General features: G+C 47.0%; 1 protein-coding gene and 1 pseudogene across 2 annotated transcripts; both read left to right on the top strand.

Moving 5' to 3' along the window:
- The first annotated feature begins 5735 nt into the window (after window positions 1–5735).
- On the top strand, window positions 5736–6439 carry LOC308417661 (proteasome activator complex subunit 2-like; annotated as a pseudogene). Its single transcript has one exon. The product of its transcript is annotated as a proteasome activator complex subunit 2-like (transcript).
- A 988-nt stretch (window positions 6440–7427) lies between these two features.
- Window positions 7428–9969, top strand: LOC308417219 (transmembrane protein C16orf54 homolog). Its single transcript, XM_080912378.1, has 2 exons — window positions 7428–7467; window positions 8270–9969. Exon 2 carries the CDS (start codon window positions 8270–8272, stop codon window positions 8945–8947), a length of 678 nt encoding a protein of 225 aa, XP_080768504.1. The 5' UTR covers window positions 7428–7467; the 3' UTR covers window positions 8948–9969.
- The last annotated feature ends 344 nt before the right edge of the window (window positions 9970–10313 follow it).

Raw genomic sequence — 10313 nt, 5'->3', positions numbered from 1 at the left:
CTGTGATGTAGAAAATCTTAGGGACCAATCTGAAGGTCAGAAAGACACACTCTTAATAGTTACACTAGGACCCTTTGTGGTCAGGGAACAAGAACAGTGGCAGCGCTGGCTGGCGTGACTCTCACTGAGGCTGGACTGGTGAGGACTGGTTTCTTACACCCATTTTTGCCCTCATCTACCTGATATGATTTAATAAGAACTGCTGATGAGTAGATATGCATTCTGAGGATTTAAAGATGTGACTGGTTTTTATATAACAGTGTAGATTTGCATGCTTTTAAGATCCATGTAATGTTATTTCTTGTATTGGGGAACACACTTTTTCACAATCACTCACTAGAAGAAAACTAAAATGTAATCACACTATAATTTTGTACTGCTTGGAAGATCTTGCTGGAATATATACACTGTGGAAGAAAGAATAAAGTGGGGGCTTGGAATCAACTATGCCTCTCTCTCTCTCTCTCTCTCTCTCTCTCTCTCTTTCTCTCTCTCTCTCTCTGTGTGTGTGTGTGTGTGTGTGTGTGTACATGTAAAGTTTGTGTGAGAGTGTGTTTGAACTTTGTTTCATGCATCAAATCTGTATGCATGTATACGTGTAATGCTTATCTGAGTGTGTGCTGGAACTTGTTCCATCTACCAATTGTGTGCATTTATATGTATATGTGCGTGTGTGAAATGCTTGGAGCCTACTTGCGAAGCTTTGCCCTAACCATTCAAGGGCAAATGTGTGAATGTGTATATGTCTGTCTGTAGGTCTGTATGCATGTATATATGATTATTTGTATATATGTATGCATGTATGTAAATATTTGTATGCATGAAGTTATTGGAATCTGCTTTTGTTTCATTCATTCAGTGTGTGTGTGTATGTGTGTGTATATGTGTGTGTGTGTGTTTATGTGTGTATATGTGTGTGTATGTGTGTTTGTGTGTATTTTCTCTTTCCTTTTCTTTCTTGCTGGCCCTAAGGAGTTAAAAGAGTTTAGAGTGCCAGCCCCAGTACATCAAGCTTTGTTCCTGCAGAGAAAAGTCTGCTGAGTAATTTTTCTAATGGCCGGCTGCCATTGGCAGTAGCCCTTGTCAGTATCTATACTGACCCCATGAGCCACTCTCAACACCAATCCCCCCAACCCCCAGTCTACCCTCTGGTGTCAAAGGTGCTCGTGCCTGCGAGTACACACACACACACACACACACACACACACACACACACACACACACACATACACACACCACCTCAAAATCAAATTAATGAAAACCTCAGAAACCCAATTCAAACTACTTGGCACAAAGAGAAATGTGTTACTAGACACAAGAACTCAAAGACAGGATTCTATCAGGAGGACAGGAAGCACCTGGAACTCGTGTTCAGCCTCATGAACACCCTCAGAATTCTCCTCTGAACCCCATTGCTTTCTTCCTTCTCTGCCCACAAATGCAAGAGAGGGTTGCCCACAGTGGCCAGTTTTTATATTAACACATTCGGTCCCTCAGAGAGATATTTGGTCTCAGTTCTCAATCCCGTGGGAGGTCTGAGATGTAGCTCGGTGGTGGAGTGCTGGCCTAGTGTGTGCAAGGGCTCGGGTTGTGCCTCTAAGGTTAGAAGGGGAAAGCGTTGGATAAAACAGCATGGTAGCACCGAGCTGGATCCTAGTTCTCCAAAGGGAAATGCAGTAACAGCACGTCTGAAGCCAGCTGTGCTTCCTAGAGAGACAGTGATTCAAAACAAAACAAATATAAAAAAAAAAAAAAAAATGGAGAGGTGTTATCGGTCAATCAACAGTGAATTGTTCAACCAGGAGAAAAGGAACTGGAAACGGGGTGTCATGCAGTGGAATCTCACCCATTCAGGAAGATGTCTCCTCAAAAGACATGGGTCAGTCCAGTAGGGTAGACGCTGCAGTGGTGCTTCGCCTTGGCTCTACGTCAGAATCGAAAACTTACAGTGTTGTGTGGTACCCACCAGAGAAGACGTCTTGGAAACCGGGCTTAAGCCAATAGAAAGTCTTTATTGGATGACCAGTGACTACACTGGGCATCTGGGATCCCAGTGCTGTCCCAAGCCTGTCTTTTCTTTTTTTATTATTTATTTTATTTATGTGGGTACACTGTAGCTGTCTTCAGACACACCAGAAGAGGGCATCAGATCCCATTACAGATGGTTGTGAGCCACCATGTGGTTGCTGGGATTTGAACTCAGGACCTCTGGAAGAGCAGACAGTGCTCTTAACCTCTGAGCCATCTCTCCAGCCCGTTCCAAGGCTTTCTTAGGGTGAGCTTTTAAGCACAAAAACCATGTCCTAGGTTGACATAGTTCACTTAATAAGAATGTTTAGCCAGAAGCAGAGCTACAGAAGCCAAAAGGCAAGGTTAGTACATATAAAGACTTTCCCAGAACTATGGGTTTTGATGGGTTGGGCCTTTGTTTTAGCTTTGGCAGGTGGTGCTGTCTGTGTGCTGAGTTTTACAGCCTGAATGGTACGAGTCAGTTATGCTAAGGTCTGCAGCCTGTTACAGTAGCATTCTGACCTCTGAACCTCATCAAGAGTTTCTGACTGTCTTGTCTGAGATGTAACCTAAACAGTCATCTTTCACTGTGACTTTTAAGATAGGGTGTTAGGGCTGGTGACACAGCTCAGTGGGTAGGAGCTTGTTTTAGTTAGGATTTCCTTCGTTGTGATAAAACACCATGACCAAAAAGAAATCAAGGAGAAACGATTGTTTAGTTTACAACTTGTAGTCTATCATCTAGGGAAGTCAGGGAAGGAGTTCAAGGTAGGAACCTGGAGGCGGGAACTGAGGCAAAGGCCATAGACAGACTGGGTTCTTCTCATGGGTTGCTCACCCTACCTTCCTATAGCACCCATCACTACCGGCCCAGAGTGGCACTCTTACAGTAAGCTGGGTCCTCCCACTTCAAACACCAATGAGGAAAATGCACCACTGACTTCCCCACAGGCCAGTGTAGTGGTCGAACTGTCACAACTGAGGTCCTCTTTCAAATGTCTCTAGTTTGTATCAAGTTGACATAAAACCAACCAGCACAGAGTGCTTGCCTCTAAGTCTTACCAACTGAGGACCTACAGTGTAGAAGGAAACAACCAACTCCTGCAAACTATCCTCTTCTGTACACACACATACACAAATAAGAAAAAAAAAAAGAAAAGAAAAGAAAGAAAAAAAGAAAGACACAGGGTCTAGCTGTATAGCCCAGTCAGGCCTGAAGCTTATGATCCTTCTGCCTCAGCCTCCCAAGTGCTGGGACTACAGGTATTTGTCACCATATCCAGCTCTGAACTACATTTTAAAAAACAATTGTCTTCTTTATTTTTATTTTATGTATATGAGTATTTTGCCAGAATCTATATCAGTAGACTGTGTGTGTGTGTGTGTGTGTGTGTGTACATGGAATCCGTGGTTCATATGATAATGCTTCTTTCTTTTTCTTTTTAAAAAAGAATCAGTAAAAACTGCTAAACTTTTTTTTTTTTTACTTTTTAACTTAAGCAATAAAAATAAGAATCAAAATAAGCAGCTTGAGTCAACAGGAAAACCACATCTGATCTTCCTCTTCCAGAAGTGTGTCTTTATCTTATGATAAAATAATAATTAAAAGACAGGGTGGGGACTGGAGAGATGGTTCAGTGGTTAGAGCACTGGCTGCTCTTCCAGAGGTCCTGAGTTCAATTCCCAGCAACCACATGGGGGCTCACAACCATCTGTAACGAGATCCAATGCCCTCTTCTGGTGTGTCTGAAGACAGCTACAGTACCGTTATATATAATAAACAAGAAAATCTCTTAAAAAAACCAAAAAACAAAAAACAAAAATCTTCAGGTTTTATTTTTGTATTGATTTAGATTTTTGTCTGTTCATTTTTGGATCATGGTCTTGCTCTATAGCCCTGGCTGCCAACCCTTTCTCTTGTCTCCTGAGGACTGGGGTCATAGCTGTGGGTCACTCCACTTTGTTCTCTTTTGTTTGAATTTTTTTTATTAAAAAACATCCTTTTTCTCATATTAACATATGAAGCTTACCATCTTGACCTTTTTATTTCCTATTCATTTTCTGACAGACTCTTGCTATGTAACTTTAGCGGCCCTGAAACTTGCTAGATAGACTTAGTTGGTCATAAACACTAGGTGATTTTGCCTATTTCCCAAATGTCAGAATAACTGAGGTGTGCTGCCACAAAAGCATCTTGACCAACTTCTTCTTCTTCTTCTTCTTCTTCTTCTTCTTCTTCTTCTTCTTCTTCTTCTTCTTCTTCCTCCTCCTCCTCCTCCTCCTCTTCCCCCTCCTCTCCCTCCTCCCCCTCCTCCTCTTCCTTCTCCTCTTTCTCCTTCTTTTCCTCCTTTTGTTTATTTTGTTTGAGAAAGGGTCTCTGATTATCTGTGGATGTCCTAGAACTCACTCTGTAGACCAAGCTGCCCTCACAATCAGAGGCCCCCTGCCCCTGCCTCCCAATTGCTGGGATTAAAAGCATTTTCCACTGCCATCTGGATTAATAAATAACTTTTTAATGTCAATAAAAATAGAAAAAGTTGAGTATGTCAGAGAAAAAAAAAAAACCCAAAAGATGACTAGTTGTACTGAGCAGGTGTATTGAGTAAGTATACCAAGCAGGGGTACTGAGAGGTGTACTGAGCAGGTGTACTAAGAGGCATACTGAGCAGGTGTACTGAGAGGTGTACTGAGAAGTGTACTAAGCAGGTGTACTGAGAGGTGTACTGACTGGGTGTACTGAGAGGTGTACTGAGCAGGTGTACTGAGAGGTGTACTGAGCAGGTGTACTGAGTAGGTGTACTGAGCAGGTGTACTGAGCAGGTGTACTGAGCAGATAACTTGGCAGGTGTGCTGAGCAGAAGTACTGAGCAGGTATACTGAGCAGGTGTACTGAGCAGATAACTTGGCAGGTGTGCTGAGCAGAAGTACTGAGCAGGTATACTGAGCAGGTGTACTGAGCAGATAACTTGGCAGGTGTGCTGAGCAGAAGTACTGAGCAGGTATACTGAGCAGGTGTACTGAGCAGATAACTTGGCAGGTGTGCTGAGCAGAAGTACTGAGCAGGTATACTGAGCAGGTGTACTGAGCAGATAACTTGGCAGGTGTGCTGAGCAGAAGTACTGAGCAGGTATACTGAGCAGGTGTACTGAGCAGATAACTTGGCAGGTGTGCTGAGCAGAAGTACTGAGCAGGTATACTGAGCAGGTGTACTGACACAGCTCTGTAACCCCAGCACTAGGGAGGTAGCTGGAAGACTGCCACAATTTGGAGGCCAATGTAGTCTACATAGAACATTTCAAGCTAGAAGTGATTCATAGTGAAACCCTGTCTCAAAACAGATGAAAAAGATGTATGTTGAAATGCTGGTGGTAAAGAATTGTGCTTCCCTAGCATGAGGATGACCCATTAGCAAACAAACACTCCCTCCTCCCAAAACAAGAAAGAGAAGAAAAAGGAGGGAACAAAGGCTGGGAGAAGGCTCAGAACAAAAGAGCTGTTTGACAAGCATTAGGACCTGAGTTCAGACCTTGGTGCCCACTGCAAAACCATGGGCACAGCAGCATGCTCCTGTAATCTCAGCACTGGGGAAGCAGAGAGGACTTTTGAGGATCACTAGACAACCAGTGTTGAAGAATCGGTGAGCTGCATGTTGAGATAGAGAGGGGCGGGGAGAGAGCTGTCTTTAAAAAATTAGGCGCGACTCAAGAGCTGGCACCCAGGGAAACATGGCCAAGCCTTGTGGGATTCGCTTGAGTAATGAAGACATAAACATGTGCATATCTTCAGACAAAATCTTTCCCAGGAGGCTGATGACTTCCTCTGTACTTTCTTGCCATAAAAAATCATGTCCCTGAGTCAGCTCTTGCAAGAGAATTCCCTCAATGTTGCTGACTTCTCCTCCCTCCGGGCTGCTCTGGACATCTGTATCCCAGATCCCCCACCCGAGGACGATAAAATGGAAACAGACAAGCAGGAGAGGGAAGAGGGCCCCAAGAGCAGCTTCCTCCCTGGGAACGAGAAGCTCCTGGCCCTGCTTGCTTTGGTTAAGCCAAAAGTCTGGACCCTCAAAGTGAAGTGCATTCTGGTAATCACAAGGATCCAACACCTGGTCCCCAAGATTGAGGATGGAAATGACTTTGGGGTGGCGATTCAGGAGAAGGTGTTGGAGAGAGTGAATGCTGTCAAGACCAAAGTAGGAGCTTTCCAGATGACCATTTCCAGCACGTGGGGTGCTGTAGCCAAGGCCTCCAAGGACACCCATGGGACAGGTTACCGGGACTTGGTGCATGAGCGAGATTAAGCAGCCTATGGGACACTTAGGGCAATGGTGCTGGACCTGGGGGCCTTCTATGCTGAGCTTTATCATATCTGCAGCAACCTAGAGAAAATCCTCAACCCAAAGGGTGAAGAAAAGCCATCTATGAACTGAGCTAGGGATTAGAAAGAAAATAAATTATTTATACTTAAAATAAAAATTAGATGGGAACTGAAAAGAACATCTGATGCTCTTACAGAGCACCTGGGTTCAAGTCCCAGCACTTACAAAGTGGCTCACATCTGTCTGTCAATCAACTTCCAAGAGATCTGACATCCTCTTCTGGCCTCCTTGAACACCAGGCATGAGCCAGACACCCAAACACATAAAATAAAACAATAGGGTGGAAATCAATTAAGTAGACATGACTCAGACTCACACACATGTAGACACTACATATAGAACATGTAAAGGTGGTCTAAACAATGCCGAATAACAATTATTTTCATGGTATTTACACTATGCTAAGAATCAGAAGTAATGGAGAGATGAGCCTAGGCATGGTGCCCTAGGACTGAAACCCCAGCACTCAGAAAGCTAGCGTGGGAGGATTTGGGGCTAACCTGGGCTACATCTTAAGTCCCTGCCTCAAACCAAAAAAGAAAACAATACAAAAAGCTCCTGTGCCAGTCTTTGTAATCTTCCTCTTCCCTGGGTAAGCGAACTGGAGTCTGGGCCTTGCCCGTGGGGTGAGAAGGTTAACATGCCGGGGTCTGGGCCTTGCCCGTGGGGTGAGAAGGTTAACATGCTGGGGTCTGGGCCTTGCCCGTGGGGTGAGAAGGTTAACATGCTGGAGTCTGGGCCTTGCCCGTGGGGTGAGAAGGTTGACATGCTGGGGTCTGGGCCTTGCCCGTGGGGTGAGACAGACAAGCAGAGCAGCTGCTCTTTCTGGCTCCACCTTACTCAGGAAGTGGTTCTTCACCACACTGACCACATCCCAGGTTGCCTTGGAAACACTCTATGGGGGCAGGAAAAGTTGGGGCACCGTCGCCCAGCAACAGGTGGTAGCCTCCCTTCCGCCTTCTTCTGAGGCCAGCCCTCAAGGGCCTTTCAGATAGCTGCGCGCACACACACCCTCCCGGCATGCACCGGGAAGAAGGGCTCTGAAGACGGCGAAATTAAAGATTGACCCAAGGTGACAGGTGAGGCGAGGGGTGCAGAAGCAACTGCAAATGGGGGACTGGTGGCAGAGATGTGGGCAAATACCAACGAGAGAGGCAGACAGGCCAGTGATTGGGCAGAGCTGGTTGGTGATTAGGCCACAGACCTGGCACGGCGAAAAGGGCACATCGGGGTCAATAGCTGAGCCACCTCCAAGAAGAACGGTAAGGTGGCTGGAAGAGTGGGTACATACGGAACAGAGGGGCCAGCCATGGGGTTCTCGCCCATTCCAAGTCTCCTCACTTAGGGCTGAGGCAAGACTTGAGAGCTCCAGGCCTTGATCTATCACCGGCGGTAGGGGGTGGAGGGTGAAGGGGGGCTGGGAGGGGAAGTGAGGCCTCTGAATGTGCAGGGGAGCCTCAGCCAGCTCTGGCTCGTCCTCTAGTCTCCCCTGGTTTGCTCTTGTCCTCTCTATGTCCCCTTTGCTCCTCTCTAAGTTTTGCCATTCACGCTCAATAAGCCAATGAGAAGAGCCGAATTGACAGTGGGAAGCAGGGACAGAAGATGGCCACACTCTCGAGAGAGGGGCAAAGAGATCCAGCTCCCCCTACTCCCACTCTGTCTCTGAGGTTCTGACTGAAACTACAGTTTAAATAGAAGGCCAAGGATTTGCGGTCCTAGTGATGTGCAGTCTAACCACTGTCTCTTCCTGTGAGCTAGTCGGGTTATTAAACCGTGTTGCATCTCCAGAAAACGGGATATCCTCTGAGCGGTGCCCTTTCCTTCCCCCAGTGGAGACATCCCCTGACTCGCCTATTCTGAGTATACCACTGTGTCTCCCAGATGCCTGTGACTCCCCAGCAGCCCTCGGGGCACACGGAGGGGCTCCCGGAGCCTACAGCGGAGGCGGAGATGTGGGCAGTCATCCCCTGCGGCCCTTGCATTCCCATCATGCTGGGCCTGGCCTCTCTCACTGCCTTCTTCATCATAACCACCGCTGTACTGGCCGAACGCCTGTTCCGCCGCCCGCAACTAGACCCCAGCCAGCGTGCGCCCACCCTAGTCTGGCGCCCTGGAGGAGAATTGTGGATTGAACCCACAAGCAGTGCCCGGGAGCGCTCTGAGGACTGGTATGGCTCCTCCATGCCTCTGCTGATGGACAGGGCTCCAGATCCCCCAACCCCTGGGGACACCTTGGAAGGCAGAGCAACTGCTCCACCAGCCGCTTCACCCCCATACTCTTTACCCAGCTCGCCAGTTCCCCAGACCCCACCAGAAGTCCCAGCCCAGAGCACCTTCTGGAGGCCTCAGACCCAAGAGGAGAGGCCCCATGCCACAAGCCTGGTGAGCTGGGTTGGGCCTGAGCCAATGCCAGAGGCTGGCTTGCAGGTTGGGAGCCCCAAGGCTTGGAGGCTGAGGCAAGGGAGCCTGGAGCCTGACTGGGGTCTCCAGCCTCGGGTCACCTTGGAGCAGATCTCAGCGTTCTGGAAGAGAGAAGGCCGGACCAGTGTGGGCTTTTGAGTCTTCAGAACCTGTAAGACTAATTCTCACCTGAGAGGGGCTACGGCTGTCAGCTCCAGCCTCAGGCTTGGATCGCGTCTTTTGTGTGGAAATTTCTGTCTTCTGCACCTGGCTGGTGGGCAGGTTAAGAGTGTGGACAGTCTTACTCCCAGACTTGCACTGAAGTCCGGCTTTGGTTAAAATGCCTAGGTTGTGATTCTGAGACTTGAAGACAAGGCTAGTTAGTTGGCTGTAGGCCAGAAGGCTTCAAGATGGTATGTCGGGGTACAGACTTACCTAAGACAGCCTATCAGAATGAAGAGGTCCTGTATGGGATGCCGGAGCTGGTGATTATGAGTGTCTGTCATGTGGGCAGGAGATGGCAGGAATCTTGCTCTCCGGAGACACAAACCCTATCTGTACCCAGCTACTCTCTCCCACTACTGTGAGGCCCTCCAGCAAAACACAGAAGACACATCTAGGAGGAGTCTTCGATTCCCTACAAATCATGACTTTGGCTGCTAAGTGCCTCGTGGAATCTGCTGAGCCAAGCTGGAGAGGCTGTTGCTTGCCTGGAACTGGGGACATAGGATCAGCAGGCTTACGGCTGCACACACCCTACAGTGTAGTTTTATTATCCCGTGTAAAGAAAAGCATGGCCTAAAGAGAACTGAGTTCATTTCAATATGAGGATGAAGATTGTTCCAGGGAAGGGATGCTCCCCAAACAGCCTTTGCTGTCTTTTCCTCCAGCCTGCTGGAGGGGTTTAGAGTCATGTTTACTGTGAAGGAGACCTATAGTGATCCATGCCATAGAAACGTTGTCCCAAATGTCTGTGTGCCCGCCAGCTGACTTCTGCCTTAGAAGAGGGGTTCGAAGTGGGAAAAGCGCTGGAGCTTCCAGCCCCCCGAAGTTTGAGTTCCCAAACTTCGGTCAAGAATATGAAGATTTTGCTGTATCTGTTTCCCTTTTGTTGTATTATTTACTTTAATTTTTACTTAAATTGGTTCACTGTTTGGTTAATAAATTTGTGTTAAAGTGAATCTTTTTTTTTTTTTTTTGTATGACCTCTGTAAATGGAAAGTCAGTATTACCAGAATTTCTTGCCACAAGTAAAACCAAAAACCCAACAAGCATGCACTCAGGAAGCTAAGGTAGGTGGATCTCTGATTTCCAGGCTAACCAACACCACACTGAGAACTGACTCAAGAGAAAAACAGAAACATGGAAATAAATACAATGTAGATAATGGAGTCCTAAGGAGACAGTGTTGCCTACTGGAGACTTTAACCTCAAATTCTGCTCCTTGTTAAAAGAAAAGAGGATAGGCAAGAGCTGGTGGAACAAGCCTGAAATCTTAGCACTCTGGAGGCTAAGTAGGGCAGAT

Source organism: Micromys minutus, assembly GCF_963924665.1.
Source record: "Micromys minutus genome assembly, chromosome: 2".
Classification (NCBI taxonomy): Eukaryota; Metazoa; Chordata; class Mammalia; order Rodentia; family Muridae; genus Micromys; species Micromys minutus.
The sequence above is the reverse complement of the archived record's forward strand: the minus strand, read 5'-3'. Positions and strand labels throughout refer to the sequence as shown.

Excerpts from the sequence above, each read along its gene's own strand:
- LOC308417219 (XM_080912378.1), top strand. The coding sequence starts at position 8,270 with ATGCCTGTGACTCCCCAGCAGCCCTCGGGGCACACGGAGGGGCTCCCG.